Source organism: Fistularia commersonii, chromosome 22 (genome assembly GCF_037954325.1).
Source record: "Fistularia commersonii isolate RoL2024-O1a breed Wild chromosome 22, RoL_Fcom_v1.0, whole genome shotgun sequence".
Classification (NCBI taxonomy): domain Eukaryota; kingdom Metazoa; phylum Chordata; class Actinopteri; order Syngnathiformes; family Fistulariidae; genus Fistularia; species Fistularia commersonii.
In genome coordinates, this window is record NC_141305.1 from 12,479,996 (window position 1) to 12,505,805 (window position 25,810).

Below are 25,810 nucleotides of genomic sequence, written 5' to 3' on the forward strand. Positions count from 1 at the left end.
GTATATTCTGTCGTGCTGAGACAAGCCTTCATTGCTCCCCTTTCCAGAGCATACCTCCACCTCTCTAGATTTATCTCCATCTGCTCTCACTATTGACCACAATGTCATCTACAAACATCATGGTCCATGGAGATTCCTGTCTAACCCTCTCTGTCAGTTTTTCCATTACCAATGCAAACAAGAAGGGCTTCAGACCCGATCCCTGGTGTAGTCGACCGTGATCTTCCCTGTCATGCCTACAGCACACTTCACTACTTTCTCACATCTTGTGTACATGTCATACACAAGTCAAACATTTTTTCCACTCCGCTCGATCCTTAATCATCCTAACCTGCTGTACATCCTTTCAATTTCTTTCTCTCTCCCTCGCTTCTGTCCAACCTAGTATACAAGTCATCATATACCCTTTGTTTGGCCTTTGCTACCTCTACCTTTACCCCGTGCTGCAGCTCCCTGTCCTCCTGTCTCTTCTCTTCAGACCCCTCAGTGTTCCACTTTTTCTTTGCTCACCTCTTTCTCTGTATAAATATCAAGTCTCCTTATTTACTTTTCTTTCAGGCGACAAACCAGGTGCAATCCTATGTGTCTCCCTGATTACATTAGCTGCTGATGTCATCTGAAGAGCTCCCTTACAGCCAAGACCCTTTCTCAACCCCTCCCTGGAACCATACAACATTCCCCCCTTTTCTGCTTCCACCACTTTGTCGCCTGCTCTGCCTCTTTATCTTTCTCTTCACCAGTTATCCGACAAACCGCCATTCTATGCTGGATGCCTTCCCTGACATAACCCTCTGCATTTATCCAGGCTTGAGACTGATTTAGTGATAGACACTGACTTTAACCGCCCCGAGGCTCCATTCCTGGAGGGTCTTCCTATATAAACTTGAAATTTAGAAAAAGACAATGGCTAATTGCTTGTCCTCTGTGTGAATACAGCTGTGAGATGTTACCGTTCTTCCAACTCTCATTTCTTCAAAATCACCTTAACAAGGCTGCAACTCTATACAAAGCAACAATAAGCAGATTCCAGGATAATGGAGGAGATGTTGAATATTTCATTACACTGCAATCTTCTGAGGCAGAGCACACATGTTGTCAGCAAGTTGAGAAGAGTCACAGGACATTGCTGGAGGTTAAAGAGAACACACTGCAACACAGGATGGGCCAGAGAGGAGAATGTAATTGGGGTATACAAAATCAAATCAGGAAGCAGAAAAAGGAAATGCTTAATGTGAAAACTTTTCGATGCATCTACCAGCAGTAGCAGGAGCATCCTTGCTGTATTTCTGTGACCTGCCTGTCTGAATGCCTGCCACCCTTCTACTATCCCTACTGCAGTGCCATTCTTGTATCCACAAAGCTAGTTGTGCCTGATAGGATGATTTACCACTTCATTACTAATTGATAATCACTAGAGAGAAATGCTCATTAGACCAAGTGCTGAATAGCACAGCCTGTGTGCTGACATTTTAAGCCTATCCTTAATGACTGTATCAATGTTGGAGAATCACTTTCTTCTTAACACAGTGTGAGAACAGGCAAGGCATTGTGTGAAAGAGATGAAAGTGGTGATAAAGACAGCTTTATAGTATGGATCATACCCGCCACATGATGAGGCACAGGGGAGACTTGGATTTAACTGGTCTCTTGAGCAGAACAAATAGAAGTAAAATAATACACTACAGACAAATGATCGCCAGCCCAAATGAAAAGCATCCATATAAGTATGTATAAAATAAAAGTCTCCATTGCAAGTATTACCAAACTGAGTTCTCGCAACTCAACCTCCTGCAGCACACCTAAAGACATAACGGACCAAATAGGCCTGGAATACAGAGTCTGTGTCCAATGAGCTGTGAAGATCTGAATTCATCCTGGTCATGCCCTGATGCCCTTTACACCATCTCTAGGCGCCTTCTGGTCCTCTGGCCGCCAGCCCACCACCGGCTAGAATAATATTGGGTAATTATTATTGACATATTGTGAAGCAAGAACATTCTCGCGTCCGCTTCAGATAACACAGTGGGGGTAATACTGCTGCAGAAAACTGAGAGGGGACCCAGAAATGTTGACGCGTGCACAAAACACTCATGGAGCACAAGTACAAACTGATTAGGGATAGAAAAAAAAAATATATATATATATACATTTTTCTGCTGGATTGATATTGGAAGACCAGTTAAGGACCCTTGTCTATTTCAAATGTCGTGAATACATTGAATGCAATAGGGAGGATAAAAGGTGAGTATAAATATAATGTTGCTTACTAGAATTCAACAATTTTTCTAAGGACCAGTTTGGTCTCTTGCTGTTGTTTGGTATAGTTTCTTAAAGGAGGCTCTGGCAGCCAGCCCCCAAGCGGCAAGAATATTATCGTATAATTATCACGTCCGCTGTAAAATTAACAGATTGTGACATGCTGGCGGAAAGCAGTAAGGTGTCAAGCTCAAGTGTAGTTCAAGAGTGCAGGATTTACAAACTTTGCAGGGATAAAGTTTGATGTAGCAGCAATTTCACACTTTATGCCTTACAAGACAATGGACCCCTGATTTATGAAGATGTCAAGAAGGTAAGATGGGGGAAAAAAAAGCATTTTTAAATCATCCAATGTTATATAAGCTCGGATTCGTCCTTCGCTTTGGGATGGATTTTAACCACATCCATTGGAACAAGAATAAGAATCAAAAAGCTTTAACAAATATGCAATACTGGAGTAGTCTTTGGTCATGAATGATTTTAGAAAAAGACAAAAATATAGGCAGGGTTGAGACAGCAAGGTCTTTGAGGCCATTAAATATATCACATTTTACAAATGGAGAATTCTCTAATTAGACATGAGAGACGGTTATAACAAACACTTGCCGTCTTTGTTATGGTTAAATGTTCTCTCTTGAACTATTATTTATTTCTGGTTATTTAGCTCAGTTTGGTCTGTATCCCTAAGCTTAAGATACAATTTTAGGCAAAATCGATTTGATCCGTGGACTGAAGCTTGTTTGGTAAATTATTCAATGGAAACTTAGAAAATGTGTGTGCCATGAAAACCAATAAATCATCACAAATAGTTTGAAAAGAGATGTAAGCAGGCATATGAATATAATGCTGCAGCTGTTTTATATGACACATTTTATGTATTAAAATGCTACATATCTGTCGCTATTTGCATTTCTTTCTTGTTCGCATATCCAAATGACTTCAGAGAAAAAAAAAAAAAAAAACAGGTCAGAAATTAAGATTAAAAAAAACACTATTCACCAAGACAGAACATAAGGGTTGGACAAAAGTGTGATGATTTAATTTATCATTTATCATGTTCTGCTCGGTCCATTACGACTATTCCACGAGCCAGAAATTGAGCCTACTAAATGAAACAGGGGTTTAATTGCTGTTATTATTTAGTAACTGCATGGCCTTACAGCTTGCCAAAATGACAGATGTGCTATGAAAATGTCTTATTAGGAAGATTAAAACCTGATTAAAATATGTTAAAATAAAAGGTTGCAATCACTGTCCTGAAATGTAAAAAATGGCGAAGTAAATATTTACATAGAAGTCACTACTCCCAGGCAAGTAATTCCCATAGTAGGTCCTTCAACCTTCATCACAAGGTCAGCGGGGTTTGGTTGAGAAGAATGGAGAATGAACGTCGCCTGACAGGGCAACAGCTGTTTATATTTGTCTGAATTCACTACGTATTCTTTTATGAGCATTTCCTGAGCATCTGGGTATTAGTTAATTTTGGAGTCGGTAGTTAAACCTTTATGTTTCTCTCTTCATGCATGGAAGGGCGCAGAACGTGTCAACTACGATTCAGAAACTGGTCAAAAACATGACCTAAGGATTACAGTTAATACACAGTAAAATTAGACATAGGCATCTTAAATTAACAAGGCATAAGGACCAATTGTGTCAATCCAATCCTTCCAAACAAGTTATAAGAGTATGTCACCCAATATGAATCTTCTGTTTCCAATCATCACCCTGTAATTATGGCATATACATACAAATTAAATGCTTCTACAAGTGTGATTTGTGAATAAGGAGACGTTTCCCTACCTTTCATCTCCCCCATGTCCAGGGTCTTTCCCAGCTGCTCCAGCAAGTCTGCTCTGGCGGCATTCTTCTTGTGCTTTTTGCCATCGTAATGTTGCTGTGCCATGCCAGGGTTGTTGAACCAGGCATTGCATAGCTGGCAGTAGCGGTCTGAGTCACGATGTTGCCGTGGGGATGTCATGGGAGATGTTTCTGGGGAGCTCTTCACAGGATTGGAAGAGGACTCTGAGAGAAACACCAGAAGATGCAAAATTTTGGTCATGGAGAGCTCAAGAGGGTTTGTAGGATTAAATGAAAATAAAACTGAAGAAAAAAAAACAAGCAGAGTTAGTCTGCTAAAATGAAGTATGACGACAGAAAACTGTTTTTAAAAAAAATCCTATTGGTAATCGCTCAACTATTAGAATCACAAGATTTGCAAGCTGGGACCATTTTGGAAGTTCACATATTGTTTGGCTCATTCAGAGGTATTGTTCCCAAATATTTAGTAGCCCATTGATAACTTGTTTATATATAGTATGGGAGTGATGTACAAAGATGCTCCTGTGCTATTTTTACACACACAACACTGCCAACTTCAAGATTACACCAACCTAAAATCAAACTGGTCAAACTTTGCATGGGCACCTACAATCTGCCTGATGCAGATTGTTTTCTCATAAAAATCAGTGCCCGACAGTAGAACAAAATAAACATCCCCGGATGAAATGTGGGAATGCAGAAAGCTGTAGAATGGATTTTGGGGTGTAGGGATATAACTCTTTTATATCCTTGATATAATCGGTATGAAAAATATGCAAACTCGGCTCTTCTCTCCTCATTGCCCCGACTAATTGTTCTCCCATAGAGCAAGCACACGACAAAATGTAATCAGTCAGCATTATTGTAGAAAAACTCCCCACAGATTTTGGTGAGGCAGTCAGAGGGACATGACTGGGGCCCTGTGTTGAGGGCTTGGACATCATCCATTACACACACAATCGCTTGTCAAAAGCAGTTAAAACTCTTCCAAATATTGTACCCTACGATGATTTGGTCTAAACAAGGCAGCTGCTCTGAGTTACTTCACAAATACTTCCCTGTCAGTCACGTGACACACACACTGTTCATATTGAGGAGATGAGGATGCGAAGAGGATTAAGCAGTTTTTGTTGGTTTGGGTCTAATGTCATTTCAGTGAAGCGAGAATCATGAATGTGATGCAAAATAAAAATGTTTTCCATAGTTGATTTAATTTATTTTTTTCTCTGTAGTGTGAAACAACCTGACTATCGTGACTTTAACCATGCACCACAATCTTTTGGCTGAGTTGGACTTCAAATGGGAGTCAGTTCTTCAAAGATCCTACAATCGAATGTTGGCCAAGAAAGGAAACTCAACAGCATGCCTTATTCATTCACTGTCAAAATGCATATCCTGTAGTCAGGATAGCTCGGTGGCGGGAGCCCATTTAAAGAATTTCCCCGATGGGGATTGACAATGTATATTTCATCGTATATCTTTTCTTATCATGGCTGTCGTTTGGGAGGAGGCGGGGTACAACCTGGACCGGTCACCAGTTGATCCCTTCTCAACTACATCACTTTGATGATTAACTTTGTAAACTGAACAATTCAAGTTTAATTGCAAGATTGACATTGCATAGAGATTTTAAGTGGGGGTATGACAGGAACCAAGTCCACATACTGAGATTTTTCTCTGGACAAATATTGAGGTGAAGATGTTAGAATGTACCTCGGTTGTGTAATCCAGTTGCATATTTTTTTGTTTTCCCCTTTCTACTCCTTCTACTACTTCTACTACTTCTACTCCTTTCTACTATTATCTATTACTGTTATGTTTTTACGTGAAACTCTGGCACAACAATTTCCTTCGGGATTAATAGAGTTGTTCTCATCTCATCTCATCATCATCATCTCATATCTGGAAATTACAAGAGTATTTGAAGTCACCACATGGATTATCTTGTTGACAAGGTGAGGAAAACACTGTTTCAACATCTCTGCAATATTATACACTGCTCAAAAAACATAAAGGGAACACTTAAAAAACACATCCTAGATCTAAATGAATGAAATATTCTTATGAAATACTTTGCTCTGTACACAGTTGAATGTGCTGACAACAAAATCACACAAAAATGATCAATGGAAATCAAATGTATTAACCCATGGAGGTCTGGATTAGGAATCACACTCAAAATTAAAGTGTAAAAACACACACCAGGCTGATCCAACTTTGATGTAATGTCCTTAAAACAAGTCAAAATGAATCTGTGTTGCTTCCTGAGTGGACACTATGATTTCACAGAAGTGTGATTGACTTGGAGTTACATTGTGTTGTTCAAGTGTTCCCTTTATTTTTTTGAGCAGTGTATCATTTGTTGTTTATTTAATGACATCATTTCACCCTCTCATTCACACTGGGCTATTTTTCCACCCATCCATTGTCTACTGCTTATCCTACTCAGGGTTGCAGGGGATCTCAGCTGCTGTTGGGCTAGAGCGGTGTACACCCTGGACTGGTCTCCAGTCAAACGCGGGGCCACATACACAAACAGACTGCCGAACACTCATTCATTTGTACGACTGGGCAATTTTCCAATTTATTCCAATTGACCTCCTGCATGTTTTTGGACTGTACGAGGAAACTGGAGAACCAGGAGAAAACCCCCCGCTGACACATGAGTAATTCAGCAAACATAAATGCTTCTAAAGATATGAAAAAAAACAAACGTAGTAATGCACAGGTCTTTAAAATGAATAGCTTGTGGACAGAAAAATTGGCAACAGATTTAATGAGCTCTGATCAACAGTACTGTAACAATGGCCACAGCTCTGCTTGTGCAGAGCTCTGAATAACAAGCTGTTATCTCCATTAAGTGCCCAAAGACAAAAGCCCAAATTCTACTTGACAAACGGAATAAAGAGCCTGCTCTTCGTGTTGCACTGCACTTGTGCCTTCATGCTTGGTTGCCAGCATTAACCTGAATGAGTGCTGTGTTTTACTGAGCGCTCAGTGCTGAGTGCAAAACAGCACCATCAGCTTAATCAGTTTTAAACCTCCAGTCCTTGGCCCACCCTTAGTCAACATGTATTGTTGCCCCATTAGGTTCCACCACAGCAGTCAGTGAAAACCAGCGAAAAATATACGAGAAGGAATCTTTACAGTAAGCAATTTTGATCTCTGCACAGTTTGTCCACTGCGAGTTTGAGGCGAGAGCTTGGGTTAGGATTACATGTAATTATCCGGAATCTCAGTCTGCAGTGACCTCTCGAACAACATCAAGTGTCAGACTTAATATATCATTCAGTTGTTGTTGCAAAGAAATCACAAGTCAGCTAGAGAACAGCCTTATTGAGGAACTTAGAGCATTGTGTTGTGAAAATTGTAGCTTTTTACATGTGTGATGTATATTTAACATACACATATGCCAACTTCGAAGCCCACAGCTTGCAGTTCTATGGCCAGACTGCTGTATAATGTGCAGATCAGACCGGCCCCAAAACATTTCACACAACATCAGCTGATAGCTCCCTGCTATTGAGGAAGGAAAGAGTGGGAAGCTTTAAATATTGAGTGGACTGCATTTTACCTCCATCAAAGCAAAGCTTTCATATGAAGCATAGCCTGAAATCAAACAAAGCAGTTGGTTTCAACAATAACATGTAGGCAATTACCTCACAGCGCAGACAGATGACAGCGTAAGGAGGGGTGAATATACTGGCAAGAGGCGAAACAAAGAGAAATATAAAAACTGTTTGAGGGTATGAGAAAGTCAGCAGAAAAAAAAAAAAAATGAAAAAGAAATTGTTGATCCTAAAAAAGTAGCTAGACTTCAAGCCTTTTGGGTCGTTTACTCTGCTGCAGAGGTTTAGGATAAGAGTAATTATTTACAGTGGTGCAGCTTTAAAAGGAATACCTTGACATTTTTTTGAAACAAAGAGACATTTGAAAATGATGACGGATGTACAGCTCAAAACCAGTTAGCATCATTTTAGAAAAATACTGGAATTGGAACAAATTATCAGCAGTCAGCAGATAATCATACATTGCATTCTGATCACCTCAGACCTTTCAGACGCTGACAAACCATTTATTCAGATGATTTTCCTTCACCAGGGACACCGGAGCCTATTTGCAATTAGGCATTTTATATGTTTATGTTTTTTTATCAGAGAATTGCAATGCTTCTTTATTTATGGCATATCTTTTCACTACAAGATGAGATGTTAGCAACATTAATCTCAAAGCAATAATGTAAAAATTTCAAAGTCCACGACAAGATAGCACATATATCTCAGTCAGTTTATTGTTCTGGCATCCTTTCTCCTGAATGGTTACATTTAACTACACATACTGGACAATTTCAGTACCGTTCTAGTGCAGGGTTGATGTAGATGCAGAACACATAATGGTATTTATATCAAGTTTATTGCACTCTGTCATTGGGCTTTTTTTTTCAGTCAGAAAACAAATGCTACCTCTGATCTCCCTGCGTGTGCCAGGCAGAGTTTGAGGTAATGTAGAATTAGCAAAAGGTGCAGTTATATAAAAACTGAAAACAATAAACAAAAGGTCCAAATTAGTTCTGTGAGAGCTGATGACTTAGCATTAATTCATCAGCATTTTATACCAGTACTGTGGGCATCTAGGTTCCATTCACAGCCCTCCCATAGACCAGGTCATCACTCTAACATTAGTGAATGGATGAATTTAACAGGGGCAAAAGTGCAAAGAGTCCGTAGACCAATGCAGCTCTCTATGTATTTAACATTTAAATCGATTGGAAAACTTACTGTCAGCTTATCAGCTCATTTACAAACTGAATGATGAAATGGTCAGGTGAATAAATTCAGAATAATTTTCCAATTTGAATAAGAGGGAAGAAGAGAAGGAAGAGGAAATGCATCTTATATGCCATCCTGAATACTAATATTATCAGGGCTGATAAAATCATACAGAGAAACAACAGGTGATCGGTTCAAAACCCCCCAAACCAACACATCCTCACTCTCAATGTGTCAACCGCCTGACGAAATGCGAAAGTGATAAAATATTTCCTTTGCGTCACATACCGACACATTAGACACCCCTTTTTGTCATTTTGTGACAAACCTAGAGCTTAATTTTCAGACACACCTGGAGAATCGTCAACTTTCAGTGGAAGAAGGCAATTTCTCATTTACAACCCCCAAAAACCTCAAGGTTGACAAAATCTTGCATCTATTGAATCTATCGTTAATTTCATACATACATTCATGAACATTTTTTTTTTTTTCTAAAAAATATCAAATGAGCATCTCATAATTGAATCACTCCCATGAGCTTAGAAAAAAAAAAGGTTGGTAGAATAATGAGAATGAGACACAAGTGGTGAGACAGGAGGCTGATTTCTCGTTTTGGTGATGTCCTTATCTGTTGTAAGGCTATTCTAATGGAAACTCAAAACCTGAAAGTCTTATTCTCAAGATTCCAAGATTCCACCTTCCTGGCTCTGAAGGGAGCTGCTAAGCTGTGGGTAAATTGAGCACATTCCATCATTTCACAATTATAAAAAAATTTTTATGCTGAAAACTACTCATTTTGGATCTGTCTAATATTGGTTATCAAATACAACTATATTTTAGAACATGACCAGCAATGGTTAATAATGGTTAACCTCCAATAGATGGGGCTTTGCAGCTGAATCCCTCTGCATGGACTGATGATATGCCTACAGTGTCTCTATGTTAACCACAAGACCAAAGTTTAAGAAAATATTTCACCTTGAAGTGGAGTTGATGATTCTGTATATCAAATAGAGAAATGCATAATTTTTTTTATGTGCATCATTAGTTTTCAGCGAGTGAGCCAACATCTCGTGCTTATTACGCCTGTTTTCTCCAATAATGTTTTAAACTGTGTGTTTAAAAAAAAATGTCTGTAATTAAAGCATTACAATTCAAAACATGTTTAGTGCAGATGCCCACTAGCAGGGTACAAACAGAGGAGAACACATTCCCTGCTATTACACAAGAATTAAAGCGGCACGATTGAAGGACCTGCAGCTATGCTCATTTATCACCATCAGTGCAAATTCACTATTTTCAGAACTTCTAGCTGGTGACGTGTAATCACTCTCTGACTTAATATTCCCATTGCCTTCACACCATCAAGTCCTCTGACAACGCATGAGTCTTCCATATTCAGCACAAGCTCGACTCAATTTAGAACAAGCTGTGTTTTGCAGGAGGACTCTCCACTCTCCCACTCTCATAGATAACCCAGCAGGCACATAAAGGAATGAAACCCTTTCCTCCCATTTAGTGCTTCATTAGAGCCGTACTGTTTAACACCCCTCCGTGCTTTGATTGAGAGGTCAGATCAGTTGAGAAGCAGGGTTCCACTGCCAAGACCAAGAGGCAGATGGCGTCGGATCAGAATAGCACCTGCTGTGTAGAGGACACTTACAAATCTGGGAAAAAAAATGTGCCTAATTTTTTTATATTATAGCTGCAAGTGTTATGATAAACAGGTGCCCAATTTCAACGCACAAGGGTTATTCCAGGTAGCGCAGTAACTACATGTGTTCGTCACCCTCAGTAACCATCCTTGTCTAATCCACGTCAATTCATTGCTTCTTTAGAAACTTATAACAGGGGAAAATGTAACTGAGAGTGGGTGCTGACACGGCAAAGAAGTCATGCCGGCTCTTTGGAGATGGATTATCATGGATTATTAGCGGAGGAAATGTTCCTTGTGGAAACGTGAATCTAAAGCACTTCCATATTTCAGCAGCAAGACAGCAGATTGCCGTTTACACTGAAGCATGGCACTCGCGCACTAGTGTCATTAATATACCGAGCATGTTGTCTCTGCAGTGCTGCAAAGATACACTGCCTATGCCACAAGAAGGAATGACCATGCAATGATTGATTAAATTATGGCTGGACATGATTTAACCTCTTGCAATCTCATATCAGAATGATGTATTTTCTTCAGACCTTACTTACTTGGAGTTGTTGACCTTAAATATAGGATTTATTTTTTGTCAGACTGTGTTGGCAAAATGACACCAATCACTGTAAAAACAATATGTAGTCAATGAGCAGCATATATTGACCAGTGAAATGAGTGGACCAGATGTGAAAAGAAAAGTAAAGGGAGGGTTACGGCATTCCTTTAACTATGTTAAAGAACCCGAGATGCAGTTTAAGTTTGAGTTCTTGATACTAAATACAGCATCTGGTAAGTAACCAGGATGTCTCTGCAAACATTTCTCTCAGAGGACATTTTCAAGTAATTACTCAGATTCACAGAGCTTACTGCTGCTCTCGAGGGAGATGTGTTGGATGAAGCACTTAAATCTCAAGAAGCAAAGTCTGAAATACTCCACTTACATATGAAATATGGTATATTTTAGAACGACTGAGGGGCAGGGATTTGATTTTTAGCACTTAAATCTAACATAATAGCAAAATTTTCATCTGCAAACTGATTGTAATATAGAGGACAAAAAATCTTTTGTGGAAATTTGGATCGGAATGGAGATTTTCTTTTTTAGAATTTTGAGTCACCTTTCTGCTATTTTCTGTTTTCTGGGTTTTTGAGATTGGACACAGGATACGGCTCTATCATTATCATAGCAGCCAATATACTAGTTAGCACTGACTAGTATCAAAATGAACACTGGTAGCAGTGATTGTAGATGGGGACTTTGACCGCTTTGAACTAAAAGCCGTGCTCCCAGTTCCACAAGTCCAAACACTTTCAGACCAGAGACATAGCCAATATACTGGATTAGGTCTACTGCAACATTCAGAGGGTATACAGGGCTGTAGCAGCCACCCATCCAGGCATTTGAGATCACATCTCAGTGAAGCCGCTCCCTGCCTGCAGACCTCCAATCCCAAAACCACAATCAGAACAATTCATGACTATTTTGAGCACACAGACTAGGGAGTGTTCAGGGAGGGCGCTGATCTTGAGGATTACATATTAACTGGATTCTCCTGCATTCATTCTGCACCGGTGCTGTTCTACCCAAAAAGACAATCACCGTCTTTCCCAACCAAAAGCCATAAGTTGACAGATCAGCGAAGCCGCTACTTAAAGTTCGAGATGCCACCTACAGAGCAGTTGACAGGCTGGCCTACAGCGGGGCCTGGGAAAAAAGGGCCGCCAGCTGGGAAGTAACAGGTACAAAAAGCACATTGAGGAGCACTTTGATAACAATGAGAAATTTAATATGTGCCAAGGCATCAGGACCACTGACTACTGACAGGTGAGCCATGACCCCTCTCTGGCTGACACCCTGAACAGCTTCTTTGCACACTTCAACTCGTCATTGAGCAGAGAGATCGTACATCTCCCTCAGCCACAGGTGCAGAATCAGCCTCTGGGCTTGTGGTCCCTGTCAGCCTCAAGTCTCCAAAAAAATCAGCCATTACCTGCCTCAATGATCTCTGCCCGGTCACTTTCCCCCAAGTAATTATGAAACGCCTCGTGAAGAAATGCAACTTAAACAGATCAAGAATACAATTCCTGCCAGGCTGGACATCTTACAGTTCCTATACAGGGAGCAATCTAACCCACATTCCAATCCCTAGCACAGGGGTCGGGAACCTTTTTGACTGGGCGAGCCATAAAAGCCAAATATGTCTAAATATATTTCATTGAGAGCCTTATAGCATTTTTAACGTATAATAAATTAAATATGTCTTACTTTTAATGCGACCTATGGTGCTGCATGGATTTGTTTGAAGTGCCGCTTTATATTTGACCGTTTCATCGATGCAATTTTATCATAGCATATTAGACATACCGCAGATCCAAATGCAAATTCCTCTGTCCACTTTTCGCCATCTTTCCCGTTACGAGGGTTGACGCGGATAAACTAGTTGGCTATCTGATAAAATTAATTTCTTCACCATTACAATGACCCTGACGTGCTCAGAAGCCATTGGTTACCGACAGGTGACCTGTGAAATTTATCTTCAAAACTAATTTCCGTTTACTTTAAAATTACACAGTATTAAGACAAAATATCACAATTTTTTTTTAAATCAGTTCCAAACTGTTTTTTTTCTTTTTCAACTCAAAATTGTCTGGGAGCCATATGCCGTCACCGGAAGAGCCATATATGCCCACGAGCAATAGGTTCCCGACCGCTGCCCTCGCAAAACACTCACACATGCATCCCCTCCAACACACACACAAACACAACCACACACCCAACCCCCAAAAGAGAGTCACACTACCTCCATCTCCTACACTGGAAACCGTATTCACGTTACACACTATACACTTTATTTGTATGTTGCTATAGTCTATATTTCTTACATATGTTCTATTTTCTGTATAATATATCCACTATATTACGTCTACATGTATTTTTTGATGCCGCTATAATATATTTTAATGGTGTATGTACTGTGGATGCTTTTAACCATGACTTTCTCAGAAAATTTTGTGATGTTTACATTACATAATAAAAAGTCTTGAGCCTCGATAACTTACTAGTTATTAAGTTAACTGGTAACTGGTAAGTTATCAAGGATTTCAGAAAACTGATCAAATGTTTATCCTCAGTAAGCATTTATTGGGAAGGAAACCCTGCTGGAATTGAATCAAATAAGACCTAGAAGTAGAGAATCGGCCGAAGCTCCTTGTTTTGATACATTTGAGTTGTTATTGATTTCTGAAATTTAAATAATAATAATAACACAGTAATAATATATTCCATCCATCCATTATCTACCACTTATCCTGCACCTGGGGTTGCTGGGGTGCTGGAGACTATCCCAGCTGCCATTGGACAGGAGGCGGCGTTCACCTTGGACTGATCACCAGAAGGCCACTGGGCCATCTGGTGCCATCTAGAGACAAAAAAACCATTCACTCTCTCATTCACATATCTGGGCATTTCTTTCCAATTTACCCAATTAATCTCTTGCATGTTTCTGGCCTGCAAGGGGAAACCAGGGACCCCGGAGGAAACCCATGCAAACACGGGAAGAAAATATAAACTATACACAGAAGTCCATTGTACTGTGAGACGGAAGCGCTGACCACTGCTCCACTGCTCCACTGTAATGGTGTAATAATGGTGGTGATAATGATACTACGACTACTACTGATAATAATAATACATTGATTTTTAAAGACAGGTGAAATACTTGCATTTAAAAATCAACTTTTAATAGTTGACTTCATTATGGTTTCCTTCATTTTACAGAAATCTCAAATCTAACTGCTGTAAAAATCATAAAAATTAGAATGTATAATTGATTTACATATACATCTTTATCTTTGTGTTATATCAGTAAAGTCTTCAAATACAAACACATTAAAATGTGAAAACAGTCTGAGTTAGGTCATTTAACTGTAGATATACGGTAGTTGTGAAGCAGAAGAGGCTCATTACAGTTAATTAATACACTGCAAACTGTGAATAGTCTAGCATTTAAGGAAATTACATCCAAGTCCAAACTACAGTATATTTGAAGGAGTTGAGCAAAAAAGACGTTCGTTCCGGATTCCTCCAAAATCACTTCCTCGTCAATCAGTGCACAGGAAATATTTCCCCACGTTAAGCTGCAGATGTTATCATTTGTCTCTGGAGCCATTGTGCCTACAGCCACATTTGTGCCGACCTATATATATATATATTTAATATATATTTCATTTGTAAATATATATAAATACAAATGAAATGAGCATTAAGTTCTTCCAAGAATTTCAATTGGAAACTGCAAAGTATTGCAGCACAAGCAGTTGATATTCACTCAAAAATGCATGCATATCAGCCTGGGCTATATGGGTCACTGCACAAACTCACAACAGAAATCCCTGCCTGAATGAAAGGGCGCGGAGGAGTTGTTTGTTAGTTTATAGAGGCCGTGTGTAATACAGACATAAAGGTTGTAGCCTGTTAGACAAATATTAATTTCAACTGTCAGATGCAATCTTTTCAACTCATAAAAGATAAAAGAGAAAGTGCTTAGAAAGTCTTTTCTACTCCATCCTTTAGATTGATGAATGTGCATTTTTAAATGTTTATCAAGGGTTTTAAACTGAGGGCTGTGGACCTAAAAGGATGATGTACCCCATCTGTTCTAAGGAAAATTAGCATCAAGTCAATTTTATGAGGTTTTCCCATGACAGTGGTGATCCAGTATGTTCTTATTAGTGCTTGCTGAGGATTAACAGCAGCTCCTTCATCTGGGTGAGGGTGAATGTCGAGGAAAATGCTTTACAAACCAAAATCTTTGCAACTGTATCTGACTGCAGGCTGGAACAACATAGGGAACAACATAGGCAGGCAGATCGACGCAACAACTCGGTCAGTCGGCTGACGTTACTTATGTAATAATCAATAGTTCCGGCCTCCTGGTTGCCTGGATTTATCTTCTTGACATTTTCTATTTATGGCTGATCTGGCGCCTGTACAATAAAAGGTGACTTAAATTACCGTGTCAATAGATGGAAGACAATCATCCCAAAACAAGCAGAATTTTTTTTCAACTGTAATATGGGTCTGAGCTTAAGACTCATCTGCCCCTTTTCTGCTGCACGATTATGCACCCGTTTGAATGCATTCACAGTGAAAGATTGTGTGGTGAAGAATCCTTAGTCTTTTAGCTGGAGGGTTTATTATGGCTATGATATTTATATTTAATCACATCAATGAATATTCATTGAGAGATTCAATGTCCTTGATGTTCTAAATGCTGTTTCATGCTATTTTGCTAAAAATGACTCAGGTTAAGCATTGAATGATGTCACTATGTGAATGGTAAGTGGCAAAAAATAGTTTGAGCTATTGCTTCCCATCTGTCTTTGTGTAAATAGTCCCTTATTTTGGTGCAAATTTAGAATGTACTTCTTTGAAAAGAAATTAAATTCCAATAGAAATATCCCTGCCGAAAAAATATCAAATCAAATGAGCACACATAGACATACATTAAATGGAGTAATGTTGATCAAGTGCATGAATCAGGGTTATTTTATCCAGCCAAAAGAACAAAATGAGAAGATGAAACTGATAATGATCGTATGCTCCATTAAACAGCATACCCAGTTCTGTGCTAGAAAGGAAAAATTAAATAATCAAAATCACAATTAGTTAAGATCAATAAGATGATGGTGCACTTTTCGAGTTCATGACAAGGTTCAATGTGCATGAGAAGTCGCAAACATGCAGAAAAATCAGACTTTCACGAAGGTTAAAAATCAAAGTAAATAAATCCTCATAACGCAAATGATGAATGAAAAATTTTAGCAGCATCACACAAGAAGTGCAACCAGAATTGACAAAAAAAGTTTGATAGATGAAGAACTGTGTTAATAGTTCAATCAATATCAGTGCTGTCAATATCAGTATCAGGCTAGAGGGAAACACTAGAATAAATGAAAATAACACATAGCAAACATACTTCAAACTAGTAACAATACATTCATCCCTGGAAAAAGGAAAAAGAAAGAAAAAAGGATTTTGTTCTTTAAATAATCTGTACACCATAGGAAATGAAGTAATGGCTGAAAAATAAAACGCTGCATGCACCAAAATGATAATGGAATAAATAAGTAACTAAATAAGTAAAAAAACAAAGCATAAAATAAGAAAAGTAATGAATTAAATTCCGCACAAAAGTATTGTTATATAAAACATTATGCACAACAAACTTTTTTTTCCACCCACCACTCACTGAACTGCATGAAATGTGTTAAAATGGATTTACTATAGTATCCTGAAATCACTCACAGGCATGGCTAATCAATTAACCAACATGGTTTGATGTCGGCAAAATGTCAAAATGTCAAAATGTCATTTTGCATCTTGTCTTTGGGTGTACAGGGTTCAGTAACTGTTAATTATATTGATAATTTGTTGGTATTTGGTATGATCCATCATAACTGAGTCATAATATATCAGTTTATGAAGCAATACCTAAAAATAATCAACACTTTCCAATCCTTATAACACCAGGCAAACCCAGTGTGGTGGACATCAGCATTTCATTATTGTTCTTGTGAGATTGGGCCATTAGCATTTAGATGAAAGCACCACTGTTCCATGCAACTTCACAAGCTTGTCAGTTGGCTGATTGAACTTGTGTCATTAATATGTAATTCAGCAAAGAAAAAAGATATGTTAACAAAAATACCGTTTCTATCTAGCACAAGAAACAACTGGGGTCAAACCCAACTAAAGAGGACCGTTTCCCTATTTGATGAAAAATCAGTTGTTTTCAAAGATTAAACTACATTTTTTTTAGTGGATAGGTTTTATCTGGATTTCAATATACAGCACAACACTCATGATCTCTCCCATATGACAATCTTTTACGCTGAACAAGCGCCACAAGGTATCTCTGCGAGCGCCAAGAGAGACTTGGAGGTTGGAGTGGACAAAGAAGCCCCAGTACCTACGCAACACAGGGACCCCATTGCGGCTCGTTTTCAATTTCAGAATAGCTAAAGACATGAAGGACCAGTAATGACAGCCAAGACATTTTCCTGAAGAATATACATGAGAGGTATTTTTCCTATTTCATAGGCAGTCACCTCATAGTTTTTAATGGGTTGTATCTTAGTTGGTCCATCCAAACATTTTAGAAGCGCTACTCATTCATTAATTGCCCATCAACAAAGCAATAGAGAGGCAGATAAATTCCTATGGGTGATGCTGACATTGACCAGAAATGTCTTTACTGCTACATTTTAGTATTATTCATGGACTCAAGGTAAAAAAAAAAAAGGCTCACACATCAGTAATCACATCATGGTCTGTACTGGCCACCTGGCAATTTTGGCAAACGACAGTTGGGCCTGTAGCAAGGTCGAAAACAGAGAAAGAAAAAACTATATATGATCTCTAATAATGCAAAAAAAGGATTACAGGGACTTCCTTTGAGGCCACTTAAGCACAAACTGACTAACGTACTTCAAAGTGATGAGGGGTTGGATTATTTCACTCAGAGGCATTGGATTACTCTACTTTACTTACTAGTAATGGCTCATTAGTAACACCTTACATATCCAAATTGTACGTCTTTCTTTGCCCTATCAATGTTTGCATTACCTTTACTCGTAATTTCTTTACTTTGCACTTTGTATTCTGTTTTGTGTAGAATCTCCTGTTGTCCAGTTATTGTTGAACCTTCATGTCAGTACAAGGTGTAAATAATAGCTGGAGTCAAGTTCCTTTACTTGTACATGTACTTCACTTTGTAGGAATGGCTTTCTAAGAACCAATTTAAATGATTTAGGACAATTAGTGAAGTAAGTGTGCCTGTTGATGAGTAAACCTAGAATCTTGTGATTTAGGTTCATTTAATTCATATTTCCTTGTTAGTTTTGCTTGCAAAACTGCTGCATTTCGTGACAGAGTACATGTTCTTGTGAGTTGCAGGTTGTAAATTAGTTGCCACTCACATTATTACAACACAATACTTTCTTTTCGATTCTATCTTTTCAGCACAGTAGTAGGCATCATTAAATGCAGAAGGTGCAAGGTGATATGGGAATACTGAGATGCATGTTTTATAATGACAGTTCAGCCAACACAACTAACAGGACTGTGAGCTCATTGGGGTTATGTTTGAAATTATCCATTTCTGGTGTCATGTAGAAAGAGAACTGCGTTTTTTTTTTTTTTTGGTGTTAAAAGTATAACACCTTGCAATCTTGCCCTTGATGCGACCTGACTGTTGAAGCTTTAAAGCTGTTCTTCTACTGGGGTGAGAGGAAAAGAATAAAAAAGGGGGGAAAAAAAAATGTTTTTTAAGCCAGGGGTTCAAGGATTGGTCCAAAAACATTTATGAAAATTTACTGATGCTATTCTCACAGGTTTATGTAAATAAAGGTCTCGCATCACCGAAGCAGTAATAATCCTGCATGAATTAATCTTAAAATAATACCAAGACAATAAAGAAGAAACTTTATCAGTAACCAGAGACTGTCAATGAAAAAAAAAGTGGTGAAGGATATGTTGTTGAAAAAGGGAAACACAAAGCATTGAAGTGCATACAAATAACTCAGTGAGCTTGAAAAAGCTGAAGATTATTGATCTTTTCCCACCATCACTAACTGGGGATTCATGTGTTCAAAATATGCTTTGTTTCTCATCCTTGTTTCCTCATGTGAACTCTGCTCATTATTCTCAGAAACGCCAATTTGTGAGTAGATTCAAGGTGAGCAGCTGTCCAAGGATTTCAACACAAGCAGATTTCAACCAGCCCTAGGTAAGGGCTGTGTGTAAACACAGGCACAGAAACATGCCAGAGTGTGAGAACCAGCTGCTAGTTGGCTGGCAGTAAATTGTAATACAGTTATCAAAACAGGATATGTTTTTGTTTCTGTAAAAGTTTGGTAGGTGTGGATTTGAGGACTGTATAAAATTTCTCATAAGATTTCCTGGAATATACAGGTAGGCCCAGATATATTTGGACAATGACACAAGTTTTGTTATTTTAGCTGTTTACGAAAACATATTCAGGATAATGCAGCCTCGGGGATGCACGGGCCAGTGTCTCCCGGAACTGGTCCCACACCTGGATGAATGCAAAGGACTGCGTCAGGATGAACATCCGACAAAACAACCTAACATGTGAATCAAACCTAATAATATCATACTAGATAGGTTGAGGCCCAGGTAAACAACAACTGCCATTGGTACCGATGACCTACAGGGAACCAGTGGAAACTGGGCTACTGTAGGTCAGAGAAGGAGAGGAGGAAGGCATGTTCGGAACCAGAGAGAGAAGAGGAAAGGTAAGAGTCTGGGACTGAGAATAGGGACTTTGAATATTGGGACGACAACAGGAAAACGTAGAGAGTTGGTCGACATGATGCAGAGAAGGGAAGTGGATATGCTGTGTGTCCAGGAGACCAGGTGGAGAGGTAGTAAGGCTAGACGTTTAGGAGCAGGATTTAAGTTGTACTATCATGGTACTGACAGGAAGAGAAATGTAGTAGTAATTGTTTTGAAGAGGGAGTTTGTTAGGATTGATCTGGAGGTGAAAAGAATGTGAGATAGACTTATGAGTCTGAAACTGGAAATTGAAGGTGTGATGCACATTGTTGTTAGTGGCTATGTCCTGCAGGTGGGACGTGAGTTTAAGGAGAAGTTCTGGAATGAGTTAGATGTAGGGATTCAGAATAGCCCCAGAGATGAGAGGGTGATATATGGTGCAGACTTCAATGGGCCTGTTGGTGCAGGCAATAGAGGGGATGAAGAAGTGATGGGCAGATCTGACATACAGGATAGGAACGCAGAAGGACAGATGGTGGTAGACTTTGCAAAAAGAATGGAAATGGCTGTAGTGAAAGAGGGAAAGGTATTGACAGATGCTGGAAGAGCGATGGGAAGATGGAAAGAGTACTTTCAAGAGCTGATGAACATGGAAAATGAAAAAGAGGCAAGGGTTGAGGAGGTGACTATTGTAAACCACGAAGTAGCATAGATTATTAAAAGTGAAGTGAGGAAGGCATTGGAGAGGATGAAGAGTGGAAAGGCAGTTGGTCCTGATGATATACCTGTGGCGGTGTGGAAGTGTCAAGGAAAGGCAGCGGTAGATTTTCTGGCTAGATTATTCAACAGGATCTTAGAGAGAGAAAATGCCTGAAGAATGGAGATAAAGGATGATGGTGCGCATTTTTAAGAATAAGGGGGTTGTGCAGAATTGCGGCAACTATAGGGCTATAGAGAGATGAAGTTGATGAGCTTTACAATTAAGTTATGGGAAAGAGTAGTGGAAACAAGACTGAGAGCAGAAATCAGCATTTGTGAACAGCAGTATGGCTTCATGCCTAGAAAGAGTACCACAGATGCAGTGTTAGCTTTGAGAATGCTGATAGAGAAGTACAGAGGAGGCCAGAGGGAGCTGCATTGTGTTTTTGTAGACCTAGAAAAAGCATATGACAGTGTACCAAGAGAGAAGCTCTGGTTTTGCATGTTTGGAGTGGCAGAGAAGTATGTTAGACTGGTGCAGGACATGCATGCTAGGGGTGAGACAGTGGTGCGGTGTGCTATTGGGGTATCAGAGAAGTTCAAGGTGGAGGTGAGACTCCATTGGGGATCAACTCTGAGCTCCCTCTTGTTTGCAGTGGTGATGGACAGGCTGACAGATGAGGTTTGACAGGAATCTCCATGGGCCATGATGTTTGCAGATGGCATTGTGATCAGGAGTGAGAGAACAGGTTGAGGTTTGCAATATTTGAGATTTGTAGTGAGAGCAGAGAACAGGTTGAGCAAAATCTAGAAAGGTGGAGGTATGCTCTGGAAAGGAGAGGAATGAAGGTTAGTTGCAGCAAGACAGAATATATGTGTGTGAATGAGAGGAACGCGGGTGGACCAGTGAGGCTGCAGGGAGTGGAGATCAGGAGGTTGGAAGATTTCAGGTACTTGGGGTCAACTGTCAAGAGCAGCGAAGAGTGTGGAAAAGAGGTGAAGAGATGGGTCCAAGCAGCTTGGAATGGGTGGAGAAAAGTATCAGGGGTACTATGTGATCGAAGACTATCAGCCAGAATGAAAGGAAAGGTATGCAAGAGAGTGGTGAGACCAGTGAAGCTGTGTGGCCTAGAAACAGTCACAATGAAGAAAAGACGGGAGGCAGAGCTTGAGGTTGCAGAGATGAAGATGCTCTCAAGGTTCTCTTTTGGGGTGATATGGATGGGTAGGATCAGGAATGAGTGTATCAGAGGAACAGCACATGTTAGATGTTTTACAGAGAAGGTCAGAGAAGCCAGACGGAGATGGTTCAGTCATGTACAGAGGAGGGATAGTGAGTTTATTAATGGTAGACGGATGCTGGAATTGGAGCTGCCAGGCAGAAAGACCAAAAAGAAGATTTATGGGCATAGTGAGAGAGGATATGAAGGTAGTTGGTGTGAGAGAGGAGGATACAGAGAATGGGTTTAGATGGCGAAGGTTTATTCTCTGTGAAACCCCTGAAGTGAAATGCCAAAATGAGAAGAAGAAGATGAAAATATATTCAGAATACAATTATATAATCAATATGGGCTTAAAGTGCAGACTCTCGGCTGTAATTTGAGAGTATTCACATCCAGATAGAAGCAAGGCTTTAGGAATGAAAGCTCTTTTACAAATAGCTGCCTCTTTTTCAAGGGACCAAAAGTAATTGGACAATTGATTCAGAAGGCTGCAAAAAAACAACAAGGCTGCATGGGCTCTTCCCTCGGTAACCTGTCATCAATGAAGCAGTTAAAAGGTCGGGAGTTGATTCCAGGTGTGGTGTTTGCATTTGGAAGCTGTTGCTGTGAACACACAACAGTCGGTCTAAGGAGCTCTCAATGGAGGTGAAACAGACCATCCTGAGGCTGAAGAAAAAGAAAAAAATCCATCAGAGAGATAGCAGAAATGTTAGGAGTGGCCAAGTCAACAGTTTGCTACATTCTGAGAAAAAAAAGGTACACTGGTAGGCTTGGGAACTCAAAAGGCCTGGATGTCCATACAAGACAACAGTGGTGAATGACCTCAGAATCCTTTCCATGGTGAAGAAAACCCCTTCACAACATGCACTCAAGTGAAGAACACTCTCCAGGAAGTAGATGTATCAATATCTAAGTCTGCCATAAAGAACCAGAATTGACTTTGCCAAAATACACCTGAAGAAGCCAGCCCAGTTCTGGAACAGCATTCTTTGGACAGATGAGACTAATATCAAGCTGGACCAGAATGATAGGAAGAAGTTTGGGGAAGAATTGGAAGACCTCATGATCCAAAGCACACCACATCTTCTGTAAAACATTGGCTCACTTGTTTTTATTGACGATGTGACAAAAAACAGAAGCAGCCGGATGAATTCCAAACTGTATAGGGATTTACTTTCTGCTCAGATTCAGCAAAATGCCGGAACGTTTATTGGACAGTATTTAACAGTACAGATGGAAAATGATCCAGGACATAAAACAAAAGCAACCAAGGAGTTTTTTTAAAGCAAAGTAGTGGAATACTCTGCAATGGCTGAGTCAGTGACCAGATCTCAACCAAATTGAGCATACATTTCACTTGCTCAGGACAAAACTTAAGGCAGAAAGACCAACAAACAAGCAACAGCTGAAGACAGCTGCAATAAAGGCCAGGCAAAGCATCACGAAGGCGGAAGCCCAGCATTCTGTGATGCCCATGGGTTCCAGACTTCAGGCAGTCATTGCCTGCAAAGGTTGTTTTTCAACAAAATATTAAAGTAACATTTTACTTAGGGTTATGTTTATTTGTTCAATTACATTTGAACCCCTGAGATGAGGAAAATAGCTATACTTCTTATATGTTTAATTATATATTTTTGTTCACCCGTTGAATTAAACCTTTAAGTCTGCACTTCAATTCCATTGTAGTTGTTTCAAATCCAGTGTGGTGGTATGCAGAGCCCAAATCATGAGGATTGTGTCACTGTCCAAATATTTCTGGGCCTAATTGTGCTATAATTGATTGATGATGCAACATACATAAATATAAGAAAATACCAACCAATAAAGGTACCGTGTCAACAGCCTTCGACCGCATTGGATAGATGTCGGGGACAGTGCCGCTGGACGGGCACGCCGGGGTGGTGATCCCCCTTTTTAAAAAGGGGTATCGGAGAGTGTGCGCCAACTACAGAGGGATTCCTAAGCATCCCTGCCCCAAGTGGAGGAGTTTAAGTATCTCAGGGTCTTGTTCACGAGTGAAGGGAGGATGGAGCGGGAGATCGACAGGTGGATCGGTTTCGGGAGTGATGCAGACTCTGTACCGATCTGTCGTGATGAAGAGGGAGCTGAGCAAGAAGGAGAAGCTACGTTCAATCTCCGCTCAATCTACCTTCCCGGATCGCGGATACAAGCGGCTGAAATGAGTTTCCTCCGCAGGGTGGCCGGATTCTCCCTAAGAGATAGGGTGCGAAGTTCAGTCATCTGGGAGGAGCTCGGAGTAGAGCCGCTGCTCCTCCGCATAGAGAGGAGTCAGATGAGGTGGCTCGGCATCTGGTCAGGATGCCTCCATCTGGGAGGAGATCATAGGGAAGACCCAGGACACATTGGAGATACTATGTCTCCAGGCTGGCCTGGGAACGCCTTGGCGTCGCCCCAGAGGCGGGAGAGAGGGAGGTCTGGGCCTCACTGCTCCTGCTGCTACACCTGCAACCCGACTCCGGATAAGAGGGGGAAGATGGATGGATGGTAATATGTATCTTAATAGGACCCTAAAGCACACAGAACAAATCTTAGTGGCAGTGAAACACATTTGCATGTAAAACTGTTGTTTTCATCATTGTTCTGTGTATTTATTTGTACTCCTACTCAGAAATAACACATTAGAGAGAGAGAGATGTAAGGAGAAGACATACATACATGCATGGACAGTCAGACACACACTACATAATTATTTCAAATCACCTACAATGTTCTACTCCACTTCACACGTACATAACAACACTTCTAAACATTATCAACACATATGGCATCCTGTGTTTCATTCCTTAATTATTTTATGCTCAATAATAGATTCCCCTTGGACACACGGTGCTCCTCTATCTTTAACAATCACTATGCATTTTTAACAGGGCCGATACCTTTAGCTGTAAAGGCTGGCTGCTCCCCCAGTAGGAGTTTTAGTCGCTTGGCGTGGATTTTACCCTGGTAGTGTGACTGTGCAACCACTGCTGATGTAAAGGACATGTTACACAGTGTGCAGCATTTATTCTTGTCCACGTCACCTTCGTCGCTGCCCTACAAAAACACAAATGGAAACATAAATAAATAAAGGTAACATTACATTGAAACATTTTAATACAGATACAGAGAGGACTATATCTTGAGAGATTCTAAGGTTACAAAAACACATCTACAAGGGGAGACAGCTGCAAATTGAACAAGTCACTAATCTCTATACTTCTTATTCATTTGGAGAGGAGGGGTGAGGAACTCATTGCCGAGAGTGTTTGGATCCTGGTGGGATGAGAATGGAGTCAACTTTGTGTGTTAAATGACGATAGCAGGGCCAGTAAGGCTTATGGTGGACCGCTCACCGAGTCTCCATCTGGGCAAGTTGTACCAGGATCCATTATCCTCAGAGAACATGTAGGGCACGGGATGAACGGAGAGACGTGTTCCTTTTTTTTTTTTTTTTTTTTTTTTGCCAGTGAGATGTGAGATGGAGGTCGGGTCAAGGAAAAGAAAGTTTTCAGTTTTCAGAATGGAGGAGGTGGAGGGGAGCCAAGTGAGCTGCAGAACCTCAGTGGGATGCTTTTTCCTGTGCATATACTTGTGAGGAGGGGGCCTTAATGTGAATGTTTTTGTTCCCCCCTTAGCAGAATTATATCTGCTGAAGATGAATGAAAAAATGAAGATTCCCGTTCATTATCATGATATTTCTTTAATATCAGGTGCTACAATCAGTCTGTATTGAAATGACAACAATAGAACTGCGAATTAACTCATCAATAAACTACATCAGATAAAGATTCAAAAGTACATAGTGATGGTATGACTTCAAATGTGTAATTGGGGCAAACTGCCATTGTTATCACGCACTTAGGATAATCAAGAAGCTTTCATACTGCATTCTGTATTCTTTTTAGCTAGGGATGATTAGTACAAATTGAAACAAGTCCATCATATGGCATTTTGCCACCGTTGAATAACACAGTGAAAAAAGACACATAGTGCAGAGGCTCACAGTGAAGTGTCTGACAACATGATGGAAAAGAAAGCACTGCAGAGATAAACAAGCGTCTATTGTGTTACCAAAATCTCTCTCCGACATTTCACA

General features: G+C 39.9%; 1 protein-coding gene across 1 annotated transcript in view; it reads right to left on the bottom strand.

Annotated features, from left to right (window-relative positions):
• The window catches only part of zmat4a (zinc finger, matrin-type 4a), a 156,362-nt gene that overhangs the window by 46,036 nt on the left and 84,516 nt on the right, over positions 1-25,810 (bottom strand). Inside the window, exons 4-5 of the mRNA XM_086169614.1 lie at positions 24,612-24,768; positions 4,057-4,278 (exon numbers count right to left, since the gene is read on the bottom strand). Of these exons, the coding sequence (XP_086025740.1) occupies positions 4,057-4,278; positions 24,612-24,768 (379 nt within the window). The remainder of the gene's footprint in view (positions 1-4,056; positions 4,279-24,611; positions 24,769-25,810) is intronic.